A 25243-nucleotide genomic window follows, 5' to 3' on the forward strand; every position below is an offset into this window, starting at 1 on the left:
AGAGGATGATTGTCGGAGTGGGTGGGGCTCTCATAGTGCTTTTGTAAGTCTAAATGTGAAGAGTCTGTCTGGTTTGACTAATAGAGGTTATACAAAGAAAGCCTCCACTTCCAAGGTGTGATGCTAAGATAGTACCCACTATCCCTCCTCACTTATGGCTGTACCATGGGATCTTGGCTGGAGGTGGCCCCAATCCCCCACACAACCCATCTGAATATATGTCACTCCTGAACCTGCTCAGAAGTCATTATAAGGTTAAGTGTGTTAAAGGTTTCTCCTACGGTCCTAAATTAAAACTGTAATATTCATTATAGATGTGTTAACTTTGTTTTATTATCTTGATCATGTGTGTTGTCTGACAGTATATTATGCCACGTTTTATTTTATTCCGGAGATATATGTAAAAAAATATATAATTTGATGTATGAGTGTTGAGATCCGAGTACGTGGCACACAATCAATTCTACCATTAAAGCATGAACTGCATATATATTTAATGCATAGCATATAAAATTAAAATTTTCATGATATATTTGTTTTAAATGGTGTTACAATAACATTTATATAATGAAATGTTTTTAACTAACGATGAAGGATTTTTGTTGTGTAGGTTGGTATACGGTACGACACAACCGAAACGAGCGCTGGCCCGTGGTGGCACCACTAAACCTCCTGGAGGACGCTCTGCTCCAGTACCAGGAGGACAAGTACTTGAACAGAGACTCCAGTGAGAGTACTGATACCTCTGAGTCGGTAAGCCTGGTTGACTCTTTGTTTGCTGACTGCACAATTTTGTTCTTTAAGTTAAAGTACTTGTTTTAAATTTTAGAGACTAATAACAAAATAATAGACCAAAGTAACAATAGTAGGCTTAAGTAAAAAGTTCTGATCTGTTATTCCAGACAACAAAGAATGGGAATGGTCTTTTTATCCTTGGAGAAGACACAATAACGGAGGGAAATGAGTCCTTTATTGGCTTTACAGGTAATATATTTTATTATTTTGAACCAAGTAAGATTATTGTTAACTAGTGTGTACTTTAATTATTATAGTGTTTTATAATTTACAAGAAGTGAATGTTATAAATAAAAAAATTTAATCTAGGTGAAAAAATAAGTTGTTGCGGGGTTTTTGTTGTGCTTTCAAATTTGGATTTAATTGACTTAAAATGTTGAACTTAAATTTAATCTTTATTTCTTTCATTATAAATTGTTTTACTTACATTATGACAATTGTACTGTGAGTCAAGGTCCCCTTACAGGTAAAGTGGGTGGAGCAAAACTAAACAAAATTCTACAAATAGTGATGTTCTTATTATTATTGCATAATTTACATTTATTTATGTGAAATTTTGGTGATCATCTATTAACTTACTAATTCTATAGAAGCTACACCAAACTTTAATTATAATGTTATTTTGAATTTGAATTATTCATTTTACAAATGTTGAAAATATTCCATTATGATGGAAACAGCAAAAACAATATGTGATAATTTCCATTAAATTTTTAAATCGCTTTTACAATAGTTATACAATTAGTTATCTTAATTGTTTTCTGGGATCGAAACAATGTTACCGATGAGTAGTGAGGAGCTGCACCTTAGTTTCTCAGCTGCTTTGTGGCAGCACAAAATAATTCTCCTTATCCCTATATCTAGGAAAACCATCAATAAAGTTTTCAACTGGAGAACTTTATTGAAGAAGACTGCTGTTCAATATCAACTGGTGATTCAGTTTTAAGAGCTTCGTCCTTGAATCGACAAACTACTACTTCGAATTTAGATTGTAACAGCTACATTTTGTTGAAAAGTAAAAAAAAAAAGTCATTTTTAAACAATAACTTTCTTTAAGCATTAAAATTGCCTGTTCAAGAAGCTTGAAACAGTAAAAGAATCACGTGAGGTGCTTAAATTGTGGAGGGTATAGAGGAATGTTAAATAAACATTAGTTTAATTGAGAGAAATAAAAATCAGTCTATTAAATTAACCTTTGAGCTAACAGATCAAGTATCAAGTGAAGCCAGATCATGCAATGTTACGATTAAGGAGTAATGGTATACTAATACAAGGTAGGAGTATGCCATACCACGTGTTATATAACAGACTTTGCTGAGGTTGCGTGCAAAATTAAAAATCTATAGCTTTTTTCTTTGTCAAGGTGTCCTGTGGACAGATAGACAGACAAGCACATAGGAACTGCCAGGTTTTACATTCTCCCACCAGACAAAAGGGAAATTGTGTCAGTATACTGAGTGATAGACTTCAGTGATGCACAGCCAAATTCCATGGTAGGACATGGACCAGCATAGAACTCATTCTAGTCTATTTAAAAAAAGTTTTATGCCAAATTTAAAGTCTAGATGAAATCATTCACAACATATCTTGCCACATGAGACATTCACATTTTATTAATTAAATTAGGTTTCATAGCAGTGTTATAGAAAAAAGAGTTCTGGTGAGCTAGGAAAGATACTATGCTGCAAGGGTGTGCTGAAATCAAAAATCGTGTAATCTAAAATCAACTGGAATGTATACACCGGCCAGTAGTGAACCCTCCTGGGGTCCCATATTACCTTACCATAACCTCAAAACAAGCGTCTCAAGCACAAACCCACATAAAAGAACATAACATATTCTAGCCAAGAAGTGTTGCTTCAAAATTGTGCATGCTTCTAGGGTGTTTTTTAACGAATGCAATGTGAAAAACTACTATACCCATTATACTTGTTAAATACATGGACAGAAATAAATCATTCTTATCTAGAACATGGATTCTATAATTAGATTTTTATTGCATCATTGAATTAATACAATAAACACTGTTTATTGGTACTTTGATGATGTAGCAAAATGTAGAATTGATCATGTGTAATCTATCAATTTGAAATTCTAAGAGTATAGTCTGACTATATGTAACAGCACGGGAACGAGCGATGAGAGAGCGCAAATCTGCTACACTCCCACCAGCAGGCTCTAGTCACACGTACCACCATAATCGCAGCTACAGTGAGAGTAAGGCGGACAATGATTGGCCCCGCAGCACCACCCCAGCACCCTCCCACAGTGGCTCGGATATCACAGACTTTAGGTGACTCTGGAACAGTAACTAAGTTTTTTTTAACGTTTCTCAATGATTACAATTTGTACTTTTATTGTTGACTTCTTGGATACTGACTCTGTTGTGTGCACTTTGATATTGGATTTATTGTAAATGAGAACTCGAAATGCCACCAATTGCTAAATAGGACCTGTCATTTATATTCTGAACAAAAACCAAACAAATATAAAAGATATATATATATATATATATATATATATATATATATGTCACCGTGTATATGTGAATGGTGTGTATATGTTTCTTTATATATCTACATATGACTAATATATATATATATATATATATATATATATATATATATAATATATATATAATTAGTATATTACGTCCATTATATGCATTAAATTACCTGCCATATATATGATATCTGTCTCTATGAAGTAGTGTGAAATATAAAAGATAAGTTGTTTATTGGAATATGAAGGTCAGTTTCCATAACTCAGTATTATGAAGTTGTCACTTACAAAATTAATGCTTTGTTCCAGGAATGAGAACATCAGGTTATACTCTGAGAGCAGCACGAGTGGGACAAGCTCAGGAGGAGAATCGTACCAGCCTCGTACTTACATCAGGTAGGTCACTTACAATCATTGTTGTCTCAACATTATATTATATATATGAGAGACTGCAACTAACATTGTACTGTTTCAGCTAAGGTGTCAATGTAATAGATAACCATGCAATGAAATATACAGTTTGTGTTAAAAACTGCTACTTATACATCTGAAGTACATTAAAACTGTAAATTGCTTAACTTAGATTAGATTTTAGACATATTCCTTAGAAAAACGACTATTGCAAACAGCCTCTTGTGAGATGTTTTGTATTTTCTCTGATAATGGCCCCCTGAACCGAAAACCAGCACTATCCAAAAAATATGTGTTTGTATGTGTACTGTTTGTATGTATGGTGGTTATGCAGTGTAATATGGGCTTGTGAACATTATATCTTAATTTTTAATTTGTTTACTCCAAACTTTCTACTTAACACATAGCCAGTCTTAAACAGTAAAAGATTTTCAAGTGACTGCTGTTTGAATTTGTACAACATTTTTATTTAATCTATTTTATAACAGACTGAAAATTATGCATTTTTACAAAATTAAATATCTTGTACACGTATTTCTTTATGTATTTGTCATGTTCATCTCTTAAGGTAAAGGTTTTAGGATTGCGCCAATAGAAAGTTTTATGAAGTATATAAAAGCATTGCAAAAATATGGATAAACTTGATAACTGTTCAAGCCACACACAGCATTCAACCCATGTGGCATTCAACCCTTTATTCATATTGTAATGTGTGGTTTCAAAGAAATTGAGGTTTTTTATTTCAAATAAATACAAAAATTGTATTTCTGTAATTGATAATTACCATAATTTCTTACTAATTCAAACTAAACTCGGTACAGAGATAGTACATTGGTTGGAATTAGTTCATTATACAGTTTCATAAAATAGAAAGATTCCAGATGATGACCATTTGTGTTTGGGAAAAAATGTAATCTAAATATTTCACAAATATATGTATGATTACAAATACAATTACTAATTGATTTTATCTAAACTAAGGTTAAATTTTAGAAATCACTTTATATGTTAATAACAATTTTAATCTTGTTGGAATTCAGTGTTGTAGTTTCCAATTTTTGTTGTTGTAAGGATATTAAAATGCCAGTTATTAGAGTTACCATACCATTAATGATATACAAATTACAATTGTTGACAAATAAATATAGATTCTTGTTTAATATTTGAGATGACAGACACGTGAAATCTAGCTTTCTTTCAGCTGCAGAAAAAATATTTGATTTTGGTGTTTATCAATATGTTGCAGAATTGTTGAACTGTACAAAGTCTGCATTAATATTTCTATTTGAGATTATTTTGTTTTTTTAGCTTTTGTCTGATTTGAATGTAATATTCATTCACCAAAGATTTGTAGCACAATTTAGTTGAACCAACTGAAAATTTGTGTTACAGTGAAAGACTAATGCAGACTCTTAGCCCTATTCCCAGTTTCAGGCTCAATAGCAACTGTGAAGTCCCATAGAAGAATCAGTGTTGCTTCATCTCAAGGTATCCATCCATCCATTTACAATTATTGATGTTTTTTTTATTAGTTTTATTTCTATATATATTTATAATTTGTATCTATTTTACTCTAGATTAATTGCATTCTAATTGAAATCTGGTATTTATAGGGCAGCAATTGTGTAAATCACAAAACTTAGTGTTTGAAGTATATTTTATACACTGTAGCATATTCTTTCTTGTATATCTAGTATATTTTTATGAAGAAAAGGAAAACAGTTCATTATGTACAAGGTTACACAATCAATTATAAAATTAACAATTACAATTATTTATGTTTTAATATTTTATAATATCTAACTATATGTACTATGACGTTTGTTGAAGCAAATTATTTTGTTTGTTGGCATTTACAAAGTTTGGCCTTAAATTTACTTCCGTAATTATTTCAGAACAAAAGTTTGAAAAGGAAAATATAATTGTTGTATTTTTTATTAGTTCATTTTCAATTAAAATTTCTCAGCAAATCCCTGCCCCAGATTATCAATCTGTAACAACTTACGTATTCTTGTCGTAAAAGCTAGATAATTTAAAAACAAGTTGTAACAACGTTACCATTCCCATAAGCCGGGGCTTGCTGATAATCAATGTTCAAGAAAGACGTGTTCATTCCCAGATTGAACTAACTGAACTCTTTGCCTTGGGTCCAATATAATTTCTACATCATCTCCAGTCAACACCACATCTTAGTTTTGCAATACAATTAAATTTAACAAATCTCTTACTGAGTCAAAGGATGTAATTCAAATTCAATACTGCCTGGATCCCCAGTTGTTTTCCTTTCCTGAAACCTCCCTCTTCTTGCAGTTGACCTCTGCTCCACTGTACTGTGATCAACTGTTAACTATGCACAGGTCCTCAGCTGAGCCCACAGGACATGATGGGCTATGCAGCTCTTCGGAAGATCCATCACAGCCGGCGCCCCAAGCTGTTTGCCTCACCCCATCTCTCCCTTCACTTCTCTCAGTCAGCTCCCGCCCACTTGTCCCCCCTCTCACCCATTGAACTGATTGCCTTCCAGGACTGGAAGCAGATGTCTCCGCTTGTCCGGCCCAAACATCCTGACAACCATCCAATGTGAGTGTGCTTAGAGATAGAACTTGTTCTTTGATAATCTGTATTATCTATATTGGTTCTCCACTAGTTACAAGAGTTATTTAGAAAGTAATCATTGTTTATGCATACAACGAGTAGTGAGGGGAGGAATCTTTTGACAGGATTGTTACTGGTAATGAGACTAGGATTGACTACATGAGTCCTGTGACAAAGTAGCAATCAATGCAATATGGGCATACCGCTTTTCTAAGCAATCTGAAGAAAGCCTGTCAAACTTTGTCAGTTAGGATTGTCATGACTACAGTTTTTTAAAATACTACGGACATCTTATTTACTAATTCTATAAAATGTGGTATTATGACCATTTGAAATCCTTTTGGTTATTTGTTCATAACTAAAGAAAACATAGGGGTTATTGGCCACATTTCTCTTCTAGAAAGTAAGTAACATTTTAAAAAAAATTATTTAATTTAACATGAAAGATTATTACCTTTAACCATTTTTCCAACACTAATTCCACCATTGTTTTAGAAAAGATATGGATGAGAGGTTTCAGTACCTAGAGGAGAACTATAAAACATGCAAAGCAGTCTAAAGTAAAACACAGATTCAAAAAGCTAAATTACTAAACAATATTAATACAATTTAAAAAATCTGAAAATGTTTCTAAAACATCATTGAAGATCATAAACAATGATCTTAGAAAATTGATATTTTCAGCTTAAAAAGGACATAACTTAGGGATTGTGTAGTTAAGGATGCCTCATTAAAGGTAAATTTCGCTCAATGAACATTTTGCTAGTGTAGCAAATGGTACTAACTTAAATTCAAAAAGTATTACAAATGCTCTGAAGTTGGCTACTTTCCGTTGTAACAATGTTAGGCTATCCCTCTACTTAAAGCCTGTGAATACAGAAGAACTCCTGACAATCGTTAAATTAATAAAGAATAAAATTACTTCCAGTTTGGATGTGATCTCTTTGTTGTTGATGGAATCATTATCAATTATTATAGCACCTTATTAAGTCTACTGTCTTGACCATTGCCTACCCTAAGAAATTTTTCCAGATCTACTGAAATATTCAATTATACCACCAATTAAAAAGAAACTGGGCACTTCCCATATTGAAAAACTTTTGCCAATTTCAGTCCTACTAGTTTTTTCTAATATTTTAGAGCGAGTAATATTGAACCGCATATAACGTTTTCTTAAAAAATGTTGCCATAGTCTAACATATTTAATACACATCAATTTTGACAACAAATTTTCTTCTGCAGCAATTTCATTGATTTGTGTAAAGCTTTTGATTGCATGAACTGAGAAACTCTCTTACAAAAACTATAAGTGCATGGTATTCTTGGAATTGCATTAAACCTTTTAAATTATGTTTCAATGAACGCATCCAAAGAGTAAAAATTGAGAGTAATTTGAGTATTATTTTTCCTTAATAGAAAATAAAAAAAAAGGATCTATATCAGATCATACATTATTTTTCATTTATGTCTCAGATTGATCTAAGACTGTCTGTTCGAATGCAACTAGATGAGAAATAATGATATATGGTGTGCCAATATATTTTAGAAATTTGCAAGTTTTATGTAAAGAATAAGAATAGGTTTTCAACAAATTTCTCATTTATAAGAAGGAAAAAAGGAATTTTATGGAAATTCTTTTACACAATAATTCTAAAATGGAATACGTTGTTTATTGCATAACACTTTTAAAATAATAAATTAAATTTGAAAACTTGACAGAACTTTTGAAATGAATCAAGTGTCCCTTGAGAAAATTAAACAAATATGAATGTACAAATCCCTATTATTTATTATTTATTCTATTTTAATAAGTTATAATTTATCTCCATGGCACCTTGTATTAACTTTTATTACTATGTCAAATTTTCACAAAATCTAAATTTCCATATGGATTAAATCTTTGATAAATTTAAATTATCTGAACACTCATCACATCTTTACACCCACAGTTTGAACATATATTTATCATTTCAAGAATATTATGCTTATTAATTTATTTATCTGTTTACATGTATGTTTTTAATTATTTTATGTGTTTCGTTATGTTGTTTTTGACCTGAAGAAGCGTAATGCAAAATATAGTTAATTCATATTAATATGTTGGCCTTTTTCTACATATATATATATATATATATATATATATATATATATATATATACATACTAGTTTTAAATAAATTATGTAAGCTAAGATTTTCAATGGTTGAATATTGCTTCTAGCTATAGTCAAAAAGCTATTATTTTCTTAAAGGAAAAACTAATTATGCAGGAAATTCAACAAAAATTGTTTATTCTTCAACAAATTGAACTCCCTCCACTGTAAAACCGATCCAGATAACCTGGATCTCCATGATCCGGTTATAGTAGGTTCATAAAAAGAAGTTTGTATTGTATTTAATTTATAAGTAACACTAATCATTGCAAAAATTGATTATATTTGATTTTGTTAAAGCTTTTTAACTTGTTAGCCTAAAACTTATTAGGACATGAGCTGTATGAATGTTGAACTTTTAAAATTGAATCCATCATTCATTTAAATTTACAGAGAGCCGCAGTTTGAAGTGAGTGGAGTTCATTGTCCTCTGCCAAGCGACTCTCTTGCCCCACAAACCCTCCATTACGAGAGCAGTCGCAGCTGTATCGCTCCACCCCCAGATGATTCTGTTGGTAAGTGATATTAGATTAGTCAAATATTAATATAAAGGACCAAAAATATAAGTGCAGTGGAAACACAATATTAATACAGAATGAAATGTTTTGAATTTATTTTCCTATAAAACTCAAAGTAAGGGAAGGTTTGTGGGCAATAAAACATTTCTTATTCGTTATATATCCAGACTAACTTTGGGTAATCTTTTTTTTTACCAGCATGAAGTCAATTCTATTATCTGTCTTCAGCTTTAAATCTGTATGATATTTGAGTTGTCACGAAATATATCTACCTCTTCCGACTTAAGGTCGTTACACACATACCCGCTTCGTGCCCAGCACGTGAATCGCCCAAGCGTCGGGCATCATACAGTGAAAGAATTTCAGCGTGGTATTCATTCTGCAAGTCCATACATGTCCGCAATGACAACAAGCCATTAAAGCTGCACCGTCACCATTAGTTAAGGTTTGAATTTTGACGGGCACAGTGCGGTCTAAGAACGTCATCTATCATGGTTAAAGAGGAACTTATTGAAGAAGTAAGGAAGAGGCTTTTTACAGTAAACTAGTAATGTTTTTCTTGCTCCTCTAAAATTACTTCAAAACACATTAAATGGCATTTTAAATTTTTTTACTTATTTAAAAACAACAAGAATTTATTAATTTCGCGTAAAGTATATTTATTTTGGATGTATTGAAATTACTTGCCAAAATTTGTTCCCGTATTTTGTAGGGATTATTGTATTCTTTTAACTAGAGTATTTTAAAATTTAAATATTTTATTTGCAGTCATAACGTATGAGAGTAGGAAAAACATTATACTCTAGTATATAAATATTACAAATATTTACTATATTTTACCAGTAGTTATAAAAAAAACTTACAAAATGACTAATTCACTACTTTTTAACTTGTTGAACTATTTTTAAGTAACTATCACTTTAAAATCCAAAAGAAACATGCTCTAGTAGTAACAGTGAGTTTTTTTGTGCTCAGACAGCATACGAACATGTGTGGCATCACAGTAACCGAGCCAGGCCCGCACCGTCACTCGGTATATTCAAGTGTCGGGTGCGGTGCGGGTATGTGTGTGATAACCTTTAACTGGATAGACTATTTACTTTGAAGTTCTATATTTTCAAGATGGTTTTGGGAAAATAATACATTTACAGTATCCCAACAATCGTACAAACCAATAATCATACTGCCAGTCTTACTTATTGCTACCATGCTTTCCCCCACACTTTGTTCTATGCCTACTAACATATTTTAAAAAGAAACACAATACGCCATTCCCCCCACCCAGAAACTAATTTTTTTATTGATTGTCAAGTTTAGTTCATTTAGTTCAAGTTCATTATAGTTTTAGATCTTAATGAGCTTGAATATACGGACTATACAATGTTTTATCTTGAGTAAATATTAATATTTATTATAATTTTGTATCTATTTATGTCCAATCCTTGTGCTATTTATAAATAAAGTAGGTCAATATCTTTGGCACATTAAAAGTAAAATATTAGTGTAAATTATTGATCTATCACGTATCTTATCAAGCTAGTATACAATATGTAATGACATTAGGTAGTATTAAATTAACAATTTATTTAAATATATCTTGGTGTAAATTTATTTATCTTTTGTCCCATTAAAAATGTCCCATTATGACCTTGTAAATATATTCTCATAGTTTATTACTCATTCAGTTTAATACATTCAGTAGAACATTCTAAATCCAGCACAGACAGGTTGAGATCGTTCTGACACAGTGTTTTTTTTTTTACTTTAGAAAATTCACGTGAGAGATGAATTGTCCAAAATAACAAATTTTGTTATCTGTTTTCCCATAATTAGTATGATGATAAAAATATATTAAGTAGTGAATAAATTTTAATAACAATATGTTCTGTTAAGAAGAGTCAACCGGCCCTTGTTACCTGGGAATCTGCTTACCTCAACATATCATAGATCTGTTTCCTGTGGAGGAGCTCCCTGTTAGGCCTGAAGACCCTCATCTGGACAACGCATCCACCACAGGTCACTCTCACCATACTATGTAGATCAACTACTGTCTTTATACTTGTTCTTTGTTAAATTGATCAGTGATTAGGAAAACTAAATTACTTTCATTTTTCATAAATTTGAATCATGTATATAGATTTTTGTTAATAATGATTTACATTCCTACCCGTAACCCTCAATTGATCAACACATGAATATCAACTAGTCAACATATTAGATACAATAAAATCTTACTTATCCAAATCTCTAGATTATCCAGACTGGTTTTTACAAAGTGCAGAGTTTTACAGAGTTCAATTTTTTTAATAAACAATTTTGTTGAGTTGTTGAGAATAATGCATAACAACATATGTAAATCAGACATGATTCTGATCCCCAATATCAAACTTCCTGAAGGATGAACTCAAGTTGAGCCACATCCTGGTTTGGACACAATCATAATTGACCGAACTGTCCAATTATAGTACGCAACCACTGGCTCATCTGACAGACTAGCATCAGGAACAGCATCTTTTAGTAAAAGTCACATTGTTTTGAGATATTTTATGGAATATTGGCACCCACTATATGGATCTTTAGAGGCTTTCAGTTAAATACCATGGATGGCAGCTTCATTCCACCGCTCTCTACTCAGTGCAAGTGCATGAATCAAAGGAATGAACTTGCTATCCCTCTCATATTGAGCAGGATTACGATTGCAACAACTTGTCATCCTTAACACATCGCATGCTGTGCGGTCACCGGCCACTGCCACAGTAGTGGTGTGTGGCGATCGCCAGTAACAATAATTTTACAGTAAGCTTATGAGAGGTTGGTAATTGTAAAATTGGAAGATATAAATGATTGGCTTCAAACCGACTAGCATCAGTGCAATCATAAGCATATAAATTGTATCAGCCGCTTGTTCTTCTACGATAACTAACAGTGAAAACGATTCTTATAATGAAGAACACGAGAATTTTATGAGTCATTCTTATGCCATGGCGGAGCTACACCGGCCTCTGATTTATTTTGAGTGACAATCTGACACTTTATCAACATATGTTATATCCTTGAAATGTCTGGCTGATTGTGCTTCTCAAAAGCATTTCACTAAACATAATCAAAAGGACTTATTGAGTGTTTTACAAAACAGTAAACAACAATTCTTTTTATTTGTTTTCACAATAATAATTCTGTGTAAAACAAAATAATAAATCGGCTCTCTGTTATTGTTATATTTGTTACTGGTAAATTTCTTACTATCTATAATCTTTTGTGGTTTACTCTATTACCAGTGTTTCTAGATTTTCATTTATCGGATTTCTTTTGGTCCCCCAATTAATGCTTATAAACGAGGTTGTACTGTAGTATCTATCCTCAATGACATGGAACAGCACAGAGCCAATGAATCTTTAAATCTGGTAAGTAACTGTTGTTGATATTTCAGCTATTGCTGGGAAACACATACTATAAGTGCCTTCAAGTGTTTGATGCACCTACCATCAGTTGAGTCAGTAGCCATCATGTGATTGGCTACTTATATCAGAGAATATGTCAATTCGTTACATGCATCACTAAATGTGGAAAGAACATTTATTTATCAAAGATAATATTTCTTATCTGGGAGTTACTTACATTAACATACATACATACATACTTACATTATTTTATAGCGTAGTTCTCACTTCGCTTACAGACTAGATCGCATCTAGTGTGTATTGGAGGGGTGTGAAATACACAACAAAAACAGGAAAAAAGATAGAAGGGGCTGCAGTAATAAAATCTACCCAAACTCACATTTGATTGTACACAGACTCTGAAAACAATTTTTATAATTCAAGGAGATTGTAACAGTTATGAAATTTTGTTAATCTTAGGAAAGGTTTTAACATTTCAATACATTCTATTCTAAGATGAATTGAATAAATCAAGAATATTGAAATGTACTTTTTTATGTACCTTATCTTAATAATTATATGATTAGGATGAAAGAATATTTTATAATATTACATCCCCAGATTAACTTTTTTGTTATCAAACCTGATTATCTGGAATAAAACCTTTTCAAACCATGTAACAATATCAATTCTTAGAAAAGAATTTTGTTAACATCAAATAAATGTTTTTTATATTTCATAAATTTTAGAACTTAGGTTTTTTTCTAGATTTAACTTTTTGTTCATCGTGACATAACTTTAATTTTACTCACTTTAAAAACAGAGATTTCAGTAGATTTAAAGGTTTTTTCCTTTTTGGTTGACCAATAATTGTAATAATAGAGAAACTAATAAAACCTCTGTCTATGAAGGGATGGATGTGAGCTCCTGTGACTCAGAGACAGATACTGGACCGGAGGGAGAGGCAGATCGCTCAATGACAAAAACCTCGTCCAGTAGCTAAGCGCCGTCATGATCGTACTTCTTGTCTGCTCTGTTCCGTCTCCAAAATTGCCAACCCACGACAGACCCGTTGGCGTAAAATATCTGCCAGTTCTCATCGCACGCGCACTGGTATGTTTTCCATTGAGAAAATGTTGGGTTACTTACCTAGAAATTTTAAAACATAAAATGTGTAAATTGATACAACATTATTAGTGTAGATAATATTCATGATTGATTCTTGTCCATTTGTAATGTCTTAACTGCAAATTGTCCTAAAGTAGTTTGGATTGCAGAGACTGAGAGCAGTTATGGTGGTGCTGGAAACGATGGTGAGAGTCCAGTCATGGTGCAGTGGCAGAGTAAGGGTGGACTGGAGGGCATCACCAGTGTAGATAGTTCCAGCACTGACATCACAAGTACGTACATAAAACATCGTTGTTCTATAAGTGTTTGTTTCACTCTGTATTGATAATTGATTCATATAAACAGTTTTTGTATTGCCAGTCCCATAATTCTTAGTTCATTTAGCATAAAATAATTATAATTGTTAACAAATGCTTTTAAGCCCTGATCCCAAAAATAGTAATACAATTAAAACTTTTTTAATTGGAAATAAATACTCTTCTACTAGATGTACGGTGAATTAAAACACTTCCAGTGAAACCTATATATTCATGAACATAGTAAATGTATACCTTTTTAGCTTATCATTAGCCAAGGAAATAATACATTAATCGGTATATTCCATAGAGCATTTATTTAGATTTATCATCTTTTGGATTAAACTTCAAAGAGCAAACACTGCCTATGTAGACATTGTTTTTGCGTATTATTCATTAGTATTATTAAGGGGAGTAAACCACTTAAAACTCAATTTTTTTGTTTTTTTTCTTTTTTTCAGTTTTTAAGTAGCCTGAATGTCATCTATACAATAATATACAACATGTATATGTTTTATTATGGTAAGTTAGCTTAAAACAATATTTTCTGACGGATTGCACGCATACTTCAGTCCTCACAACCAACAACTGAGTACGACGATGCAACCGAGCGTGCGTTTCTCTTACACCAATGCTGGTATTTCTTTCTTACAGTACTACTTAATTGGTAATGCTACAAGATCAACAATGTTTTAAAGGCATTGAACACCACGGTTTCTGAGTGCTAAATTTTTTGTGTTTACAGTTTTTGTGATGGTGTTTGTGTTTACAAGAAGCAAATCATTATTATTCAGTATGAAAACCCTAGTTTTACTCTTGTGTTCACTTGATTTTACATGTAAATACTCGTGGAAAGTGTATAAAATGCCAAGATCAACAAAGACTTTTAAAAGGAGGAAAACCTTTAGATGGCACCTCGACAAAGCGACGCCAAGGTGTAGGCCTAAACCTAGTGATGAAGCCAAAGTTCCAGCCAGAGAAAGTTCTTCAAAGGTACAAATTAGCAACAGTACTAAAGAATATCACCAGTTTGAACATGAACAGTTTCAATATGATATCATAGACCTAGATACTGTACAAAAGGTAATTTCTGAAATAGCCATTTGTAAATATTGTCACAGTCCATTGGCCCTTTCAGTAGAAAACTAATTGGCCAAGCTCTGACGTTATCATGCACTGACTGTGAAATGAGAGTCAGTGAAAGAAATAGCCAACTAACAAAATTTAAATTATGCTTTACTGATGAAGAGAGAAAAGTGTATCATGTCAATATTCGCCCTGTATATGCGTTGTGTACATCGGAGTGGGACAAGAAACTGGACAAGTGTTCGCAGGCGCCATGACTTTGCCTAGGCCTTATAAATTATTGAATGTATTATAAATTTGCCAAATACAATAAAATACGATTATCCTTGACTCAGATGGTATGCCTAGAATAGATGAAAGAGGCAGCTGAAACAGCAGTCAAACATAATGATGGAGATCGACCATCATGTACCTTCAATGGGAGCTGGCAGCGACGTGGTTTCTCATCGCTCAATTATACCTTAACCAGTATAACAACTGGGCAGGTAATAGATACAGAAGTAATGTCAAAATTCTGTCAGTGTTAAGGGAGATGAGACAAAGATCATGGGTCTAAATAAATTGCCAACTATTCTGGCACCAGGTCAACATTCTGTCAATGTAAAGGGAGATGAGACAAAGGTCATTGGTCTAAATGAATTGCCAACTGTTCTGGCACCAGCGGTGGCATGGAAGTGAAGGGAGGAACAAAAATGTTTGAACGTTCAGAAACAAATTACGGAATAAGGTATAAATTAAACAAATTATGGAATAAGGTAATATTATTTGGGGGATGGAGACTGCAAATGCTATGAAACTATAAATGAACTAAAACTCTATGAGCCCAATTTTGAAATTGAAAAAGTAGAGTGTGTGGGCCACCTCCTAAAGCGGATGGGTAAACACTTGAGGACTTTCAAACACAAGAATTCTTTTAGAGTTTTTATGTTTGAAAGTTGAGCTCTTTACTGATGGGAAGACTTTAGGTGCTAACTTAGATTAGGATATTGACTGGGCATGCTAATAATACTATATACATTTTTTATGGCAATTTTGTTATCTAAGCCAAAACAGAAAAAGCTCATTTTAGATTAGTAAAAAATGTAACTATATGCATGCCAAATTTTATTTCATAATTTTGTTTTTTTTTCATAATGATTATTTGTCAAAAATGGAGGGGTAAATGAGATAAAATGAATAATGCATCAAAGCATTAAAGTGGATAATTAAATTAAATGTATTTTTAGTTCCAAACAAATCACTTTGCTACAAAAATTGATGTAAAATATGTTTTGTTGATGATTATATTAAACAATTTTTCTACATAATTCAGCTCCTTAAAACACAGAGTATATTATAGCTTGATTAGACTTTTTTAACCAAACAAGTTACAATCAAGAATGAAGAATTTTATTGCCATTGATCTTTTACAAGTAATAGGCATTGTCAGTCGGTTACAAATTACAATTATACTACTAAGTAATTTGATAATTAGATATTTCATTATTATAAACATTAAAGAAACTAAACATAAAACTGTTTACAAGAATGCATCACTTAATTGGAATAAATTCATTAGAATTAAGAAGGAATATAGATATTGTCTTCTAGATATTCATTTATAGTAAGTAATAAGGGTGATTAATTAACCAGTCAAGTATATTTTGTTAAAAATGATTGAAAGAGTTTGTTAAAAATTTGGAGATATTTATTTTGAAATAAGTCACTATATTAGCCAGGTGTTTAGTTTTATCTAGCTTAGTTTTATATCTGGTGTTGTGTGAATGTATATCCTATCTGGGAAAAAATGAGTATGCATTAGATTTGTGTATAGTAAGATATGAAATATGTAATTACGTATATTGTTACAGTATATATGTAATTACTGTAACAATATTTCCTCAATGATTGATCATAGCCTATTTAAGTGTGCAATTTGTAATGGTACAATGGCTAGCATTGACAATGAACAATAAAAGTAATTTATTTCAGCATACTTATTTTTGTTGAAGCCACGGGTCCACGTTCTGTTGGAGACAACTTCAAGAGTAGATCAGTGATTCGCAAGGAGATTCTCAGGCTGGCAGATCAACTGTGCAACCCTGTCTTAACCAGGACCTGCAAACAGTCACTGCTCCAGTAAGTAATGTATATATTATGTATGGATTACCAGGTAAACCTGCAGTTTGTTTGATTGAATGGTGATTTCCCCAGCACATAGATTGGTAGCTGGTTAAACTGTTGCGATGCAGAACGTCAGAGTAAGAAAATAATGTGCTTTCTATTTAACAATCATGATAAAACCTGACTCAATGCATTAGAGACCATTTCAATTTCTTTTATAAATACATAACATAATAAATACAGATGTGCTTCCAAAGTTCCAATGTTAATCTCATTAGACTGTATTTTTGTTTAGTTTAACATCTTGACTGCTACGCCCATGTTATCATGTTCCAAACAGTTAATTTGCTACACAATGCCTGACAGCTGTAAGATGATACACTGTATAGATAAAGAAAAAAGTGTAATTGGCATATTTATGGCCCTAATTGAAGCTTTTGAACAAGTTCATTGGAAAATATTAGTATGAGGAGTTACAGAGATTGCAAATAAATGGTTTAAGTCCTATTTAGAAGACAGATTTCAATATGTAGAATTGCAAAGCCTAAACAATAATCACTTTAAAGTAAAAACTAAATCTGACCTAAAAATATAAATTGGTCCTACAGAGTTCAATATTAGGCGCACTGTAACTTTGTATGCTACATTATAGATCTACCAATAAATACTGCAGCAATACTTGAAATAATTAAAGCATGTTTATATGCTGATGACGTTAATTTGGTTTTAGTTGGAAAAATGTTAATAAAATAGAAATCCTGGAATTTTTTGAAATGAAAAAAAATTATTAATTATTTCATTGAGCATAATCTAACAGTTAACATATTAAAAACGAAAATAATTGGAATATGGTTAAACCAAGTGTGTTAAATGAGGAGCCTGTTTGATCAGACAAAAGTAACTACATTTCTAGGTCTTACAGTAGATGAGTGCCTCAGCTGGGATGCACAGATAAATTAATATGGTAGAACACAAAATAACCTCTGTTCTATATGCTTTGAGAACAATGTCACACCTTAGTGACCAAACTGTATTGAAAATGATTTATCATACACATATTGCCTTACGCATTAAATATGGTATGGTATTTAAATATGGTATTTGTGTACATGGAGGGACAACAAAGAATAATTTGGATAAAATATTGGCATTACAAAAGAAAGCAATTGGAATAATAAAGAACCTTCATTGTAACGAATCAGTTAAATCACATTTCCCAAAATTTTAGTATTTTTACTGTTTATGGATATTACATAGCACTTTCACAACATCGGCTTATTTCCTGATTTTTTTAGTTGCAATCAAATTTTTCGATAATAATGATAAAACCGTAATAGTTTTTTTACAATGTCTAAGTATAATGAGAAATTTATGTAGGTTTTTGCATTTTTGCACAAAAAAATAATTTCAGTGTGTTTTTTATTATACTCCAAGTGGTACCTAACAAATTAATTTACCTTACAAATTAAGTAATTGTGCATCCGACTGAGTGCACGATAGTCTAAGGTAAAAAAGCGCGGGATCACATTTAACAAACCACCAAAGACAGGCAAAGAATAAAAACGCAATAATGAAATGCTTAGCAACATGTACCCCATCAGAGACACAAAATACTTTACAAAAGCCTGGTGTATACCCTATCGGGCACATGACGGTAGTTGTGAAAGATCGTGTGTACCGGATGGGGTACACGTCGTTGTGAACGTGTTAATGAAACAATTTTATTTTCTGACAAGCAGCCTGGAGGTATAGAGCAACATCATGCTTATAATACAAGAGGGAAGGAGTTCTTAGTTCACTCTCATCACCAATTAAATTTCTTTAAAAAACTTATTTCTTATACAGGAAATTATTTCTTTAGATATTTACCAACAGCAATAAAACCAGAAAGAGAGAACAAGAAATTTCAAACTTTATTGAAAGACCAGTTAATTAATTTAGCTCCTTATTCAATAGACAAATATTCATAAAAATAATAATTCAGTAATATATATGATTTAGGTTAAGTTAGTTGGTAAGAACATTTATGAAACTATTCATCTATATATGTATGTTGAGCAAATAAAGATGTTTTGATTTTATTTCTCATAGACAGTTACAAAATCAAATTTTAGATTTTAAATTAAATTTGATATTATTTAAGTAAGTATTTGACAAGGTTTCGTGGCCTAGAAACCCTAATATATGTAACTGCTAAAAATTTAACTAAAATAGTTCACTATATGTAACTACTTAGAAGAAACTAACTACTATTAGTTGTACAGTAATATCAAAAAAATATTGATGTATTTGCTGTGGTGTGTGTAATAGGAGAGTATGATGAAGTAGGTAAGATAAGAAGGTTTAATATAGTTTTTTTGGTAAAACTGACTCATTTAAAATATAACAGGTATAATACAGAGGTAGTTTTTGAGCCAAATTGAAGTATTAAAAACTGTTACGTTTCTTAGTATAATTTAAATGTATTTACACATTTCTTAATAGAATACATGGATATATTGAAATGTACAATTTATTTTTAATTGCCTGAATAAAAGATAAGGTTATTGTGTGACCTATAGAGTAATAAGTGCTTTTTTATATTAGACAATAGACTTTATTTGCACAGTTCATAGAGAATACCATTAGCGTCAAAGATACAATATTAAATAATTAGAAAGAAAAAACAATTTAGTTATGTCAGTTATCACATTAGGTTTACGTCAACAGTTCTCCAAGATAAAAATTTATTTATTGAATAAAATGGGTGTTTAAAAAGCCAGTTTCTTCAGTGTTTTCTTAATATTTTCTTGAGGCTTTATATCAGCGGATAGGTTTACAGTTATAGTTGAACAGCTTTGCTCCCATATAAGATGGCTTTTTCTTCAAACTGAGCAGAATGGTGTTGAGGAAGAGTGAAGTCTGCAGCCTAACGAGTATTATGTTGGTATACGTCACTGTCTCGGGTCAGGTTTTTCTTATGTGCGTAGGTTATTACATTGAGGATATAGAGTGACACTATATGTTCAACAAAAGCAGCTCTACAACTTTCTCTAGGCTGTAACCCAGCTAGTATTCTTATGCACTTCTTTTGTAAGATTAGGGTTCTTTGTATATTTAATGAACTAGATATTCTCCAAACTAGAATACCATCCCGAAGATGTGCCTCAAAAAGTGTTGTAATAGGCAGTTTTAGCAGTTTGAACATTGCTTATTGTTTTAATTCTTCAGATGACGTTTAGCCCGGAGTTTAGCTTCTTACAGAGACTGTCAACATGAGAAGTCCAGTTAAGATCTTTGTCAATTATAACATCTAGATACATTGCTACATCTACTCTCTATGCTAGATGTAGTTCCAACCTCAAGCTTCCGTCTCCCCATAATTAAATGTTTTGTTTTAGTTTCATTTAGTACCAGGCTGTTCTGGTGGCAGTATTGAGTAGCTACATTAAGTGCAATGTATTATGAAACTTCAAGTGATTCTGATCCTTTATTATTTAATAAAAGCACAGTGTCATCTGCGTAGATAATAGTGGTTGCAAATTCTCCCAGATATGTGGGTAGATCATTGTGGTACACCTGAACCACACTGAACCTTGTGGTACACCTCTCGAGTTGGTTTGAGTGCTAGATCTCACTGAAGAAGTCAAACAAGTATTGCGGAACTGCGGTTAAATTAAACCAGGTTTTTCTGATTATCAAAATTATTTTAATAAGAATGTTGTTTTTTATAATTTGGTTTGGCAGACTCCAAGTTGTCAAAATAGGGTTATTGTCATGAAAATGCTGTTTTTTATAACTTGGTTTGGCAGACTCCAAGTTGTCAAAATTTTATAAGGGGTTTGATTAAGTGACAATCAAATGCCTTGTCCAATAAAACAAGCAGTAACAACAGAATGAGAGGTGGTAATGCGGATACTGAATGTCTCAGATCAGTGGTGGCAGATGGAATGTGCTGGGCTGTCAATTTCAGCAGTTGTTGACACTATTGGACCTTCATTGCTGCCATATGTTTAACTTATGTTGATGTAAGCCAAATTTGATGAGATGTCAATTTTGATGAGGACCCCTCGTTTACTGCGCCTATTGATGTAGGTCAAATTTGATGCGAGTGTAAATTTGATGAGAGTCCCAGGTTATAACACCAATTTGCTATGTGTCACTCCCACGTTGGTTACGATAATTTGCTGAAAGTCAGTTCTTTAGAATTATTCACTCACCATGTAGTTGTACGCGCCTTGTCACCAGTGGCACGTTGTTATACCATGTTGTTCATCATAGTATCGGTCGCCATCTTGCCCAATGCTAGCTGTATTTCCTCGTATTACTCAAAAATTATTAGATTTGAATGTCTCTGGTGTTATCACCAGAGACAAGTCTGTGTGTATGTCAGGGTTCCAAAATATATTAAGTAATAATTACAAAATTTAACATCACTCCACACTTTTTGTAAAAGGGATATTTAAAGAAAGTCAAAGCAAGTGACCACGAGATTAGTTTATTAAATGTCACACTCTCAACAATATTATAAACTCACTCACCTTGCAGTGCTTTGATAATTTTAAAAGTCTAAACAATATCCCATCCTTGATTAAATTTCAATATACTATACAACAGATCATCACTTTCCCAGGAGAACTAACACAACCTCCTTGCTTCGAGTCTGGTGGTAGAAGAACGAATCTCCGTATAATACGACGGATACTGATTCAAAACAACACTCATCACTTCTCTCGTTCAAATCAGCGTCTTCACGAATAAATTTAATTTAATTCTTTCTTATAATTGTCGAAATTTATCACGTTTACTATAATTAATCAATTTAAGTATTTCTATTTTCTTTTTATTAATTTTTCAAAGCTTTTTATTTAAATTTTTAGCAACATGTGCTTTATGACGTCATAAATTTACAAGTCATTCATACCACAATTGGCTCTTCTGCGTAATTCTATTTAATGTTTTTGTAAAACACGAATTTTGGTTATGTTTACTTCATTTTAATTAATCAAATCTTTTCCCGTATAAAGTTCAATAAATGTCTTCGTTATTAAATAAATCTCAATTCCGACAACATGTGATTCACTGATGTCACAGTCTGCCGATTCATTGACGTCACAGTCTGCCAATTCCCCGCGAATATTCAAATGTCGTAATTTGACCTGTTACAATGTATTAATTATGACTTTTTTCTTTGTAATACTTGATTATATTATATGCAAATAAGTTTTTATGAGAAAAAGAATCTTTGCATAAGTTAATAAAGTCTTACTAATTTTTATTGTTGATCCTTATTGTTTGCCTCAGATCAAGAATGAGGTCAGTTTCTTGAGTATTTTAGAATGGGTGTTATATTCTTGTAGTGATATTATTAATCTTAGTGTTACATTTCAAGAACATTTCTAAACTTAAGAAATAGTGGTTATAATTACAACTGACAATCATTGTTGTCTCTCTATCACTCTTGCAGGTTGAAAACAGCAGTACAGTGATGTGTTCAACGATGTTTGTGTATATTCGGACATATGTGCAATTATGGCTTCAGCATCACTCAAAATCACTTCCAGAAGGTTCCTGCAAGAATTGTTCCTAGATGCTCCATTTTCTGAAGTAGGTTCAGTTCTATATTTTGGTTTCTGCGATACAAAATTAAAATTGTAGAAGTTGGACCATAATATATTCAGGTTTAATTAAAAATGTTTATGTATTCACTTAAAATTTGATTTCAAGTGATAAAACAATAATTTTCAGAAGAAATCAGCTTTTGGCATATCATCCTAATTCTTTGGTAACTTAAAAAAACATTAGATTTGCTTCAGTAATCACACTTTTAGACCATGAAAATAAAAGTAAATCTGACTTTGAACTATCTAAAGTGTATAGGGGATTTTACTTTTAGTTTTACCTTAAAGTTCCTAATAACAACTTTTACGTATCCTGATGTTTTATTACTATCTTTTTCAAGATCTACGAAGATCCACTTGCTCTGTTGAGTGTCCAGAACAACACGGATAGTGAAGATGGAACCATTGCAGAAAAAATTTCTTTGGGTGAGCATATGATTGTGATCCATATGCAACTTTTTTTGCATACACCCTTAGAAAAACAAATATACCACAGAAATACATAAGAAAAACATGCTATAAGGAGGTGTGTGGCTCATGTTGTCTTCTCAAGTCCAGTGGGCTCACCTTTCGAATCGAGATCGTGTTAATGGCGCTAAATAGATTGTTCAAGGAAGTAGTAACGGTTGTCAGTAAATCTTACTTTATTTTGTTAGAGACTGATAGTCTATGGTGCTAAATAGCACTGGCTTTCTTTTCTGTAGTAAATTATAAATTCTGTAGGCTTCACAATACTATTGTAGAATATACACTGGACTGAGGAATAGAGTAGTTTAGTCTTTTTTCTGAGGTTTAGAGAAAGATTTTTCCTTGTGCGATTAAGTATCGTTATTTTGAATTCGATTATATTATGCTTAAGGTTTCTTTAGTAAATAGTTCATATTATTTTATTTGGGAAGTTAATGCAATAATAACGCAATTCACATGAGCAAACCTGTATTTATCAAGTATTTGTAAGTATTCTACACAGAAGTATTTATAAATAGAGAAACATATAAAAGTAAGGAATAACATTTTAATGTTATCTCAAAATATTTTAAAAGTACTTTGTTCCTAACCCTTTACACTCATAAGGGCACTAAGTGTGATCTCACACTCAGCTCGTATGAAACATAGATAGCTGTTCAACCATATGTCCACTTTGTCTTGTATTAAAATGTCATTATTTGACCTTTGACCCTTTAAATGACTGGGACTTATATCCAGTTACCATTTCTTCTAACTTTAAGCTTAAACCCTTTTATTATTGTGTTTTTCTTGTAAACATATCAAGTAGTATATAATTTGTTAAGATTTTACGTAATTTAAAAAAATATATTTTTGTTTGTAACATAAAAATAAAATTATTCTAAAGTAGGTCTCTAATGACAACAGAGTATAAACTATTACTCAGATAAAAAAAAAGACAAAATGATGCTTGCTATGGTTTGTGCTACAAATAGTGAAATATTAATTTTGGTTCCGTATTTGGCCAAAAAATTGCAGAAATTTCCAACCAATCCTAGATAAGGATTAACTTTTATAATTGTATGATAGAATGGGCCATACATTGTCCAGCCTGATGAGATGAACGGTAAAACAGTGAGGGCCATTAAGAATGGCCCTGCAAGCTGAGGAACAGACCGTGATTATATATCGCAGACCCGACACAGAGGACAGCTTTAGCCATAATGTCTCTGTATATGGGAGGATAAAAACATAATTTTATTTTAAGTGCTAAGAGTTAAGAGATGTGTTGAATAATTTTTGCTTCAGCCTACAATTATTTTAAAAGGATTGAAACAAGCAAAAAAATTAATCATTATCTTTAATGAGGTTAGCTCTTAAAACATTACAATTTGGGATTGCTGATGTAACTTGCAGTACTTGGCACTCATTTTACCCTTTATATCTTTATTATTCACTTGGTAAATCTTCTCGTTTTCATTCATAAAATAAGTAATGGATATTTTCCAGAATATTAGCATTTTGTTTTATTTTGTAGTGATTTAATGGTAATCTTATTGAGTTAATCATAAAAGTTTGACTGATGTAATGATTTTTTTAGGATCTGAAGCGTCAGTTTGTAGAGGATTCAAGTGCAGAGCCAAACACTTGGAAGAATTCAGGTACAAAGATGAAACGGTTTCGACACAGATCAAAGAGGACAGGGTTATGAACTAGAGGTGATACTGGAGAGTGATGCCCGCAGCGAGAACAGTGACGTCTGTCGGAGTAGTGGTGGGTTGGAAGGGGGCCGCGGCCGTAGTTCGACAGGAGACAGTCGTTGCAGTGTAACACATCTCGAGGATGTGACAGATAACGTACAATCACAAACCACTGGAGAAGCAGAGTCCCATATAACTGTCTCCAGGAGTTCCCAACAACTCCGTAAAGAGTTTTTCAATGCCACTTTTATCACCAGAATCTACGTCAAGTATGGATAAAGGTAAAGTTTCCTAATGCTGAAAACAAAGCTGCTACAGAAAGTTTTGTATCTAAGGTCGCAGACTCTATTTCAAAAAGTCAGGGAATGCTTGAAATGAAATTAAATGCCAAGGAGGGGAGTATTTTACAATCACTTTCAGTGGACATCAATATCTCAGCCTGTGATCACATCAATAGACAGTTCCACATCAGAATTACAGACTTTCAGCCAAAGTGTTGACATTTCTGAAAGTAACGTAACACAAAATGAA

The 25243-nt window shown here is 32.2% G+C and overlaps 1 protein-coding gene across 1 annotated transcript in view; it reads left to right on the top strand.

The window, feature by feature from the left end:
- Positions 1 to 24991, top strand: part of LOC124374325 (rapamycin-insensitive companion of mTOR-like) — a gene marked incomplete at its 5' end in the record, with an annotated part of 61735 nt that extends 36744 nt beyond the window's left edge. Inside the window, 16 exons of the mRNA XM_046832560.1 lie at positions 611 to 753; positions 903 to 984; positions 2920 to 3088; positions 3607 to 3693; positions 5101 to 5156; positions 6066 to 6288; positions 8848 to 8969; positions 10866 to 10988; positions 13349 to 13465; positions 13630 to 13752; positions 16854 to 16980; positions 22255 to 22264; positions 22423 to 22551; positions 22907 to 22991; positions 24613 to 24673; positions 24757 to 24991. Coding sequence (XP_046688516.1) covers positions 611 to 753; positions 903 to 984; positions 2920 to 3088; positions 3607 to 3693; positions 5101 to 5156; positions 6066 to 6288; positions 8848 to 8969; positions 10866 to 10988; positions 13349 to 13465; positions 13630 to 13752; positions 16854 to 16980; positions 22255 to 22264; positions 22423 to 22551; positions 22907 to 22991; positions 24613 to 24673; positions 24757 to 24991 — 1892 coding nt within the window. The remainder of the gene's footprint in view (positions 1 to 610; positions 754 to 902; positions 985 to 2919; positions 3089 to 3606; positions 3694 to 5100; positions 5157 to 6065; positions 6289 to 8847; positions 8970 to 10865; positions 10989 to 13348; positions 13466 to 13629; positions 13753 to 16853; positions 16981 to 22254; positions 22265 to 22422; positions 22552 to 22906; positions 22992 to 24612; positions 24674 to 24756) is intronic.
- Positions 24992 to 25243: the final 252 nt, after the last annotated feature.

Source organism: Homalodisca vitripennis, unplaced genomic scaffold, assembly GCF_021130785.1.
Source record: "Homalodisca vitripennis isolate AUS2020 unplaced genomic scaffold, UT_GWSS_2.1 ScUCBcl_7894;HRSCAF=15762, whole genome shotgun sequence".
Classification (NCBI taxonomy): Eukaryota; Metazoa; Arthropoda; class Insecta; order Hemiptera; family Cicadellidae; genus Homalodisca; species Homalodisca vitripennis.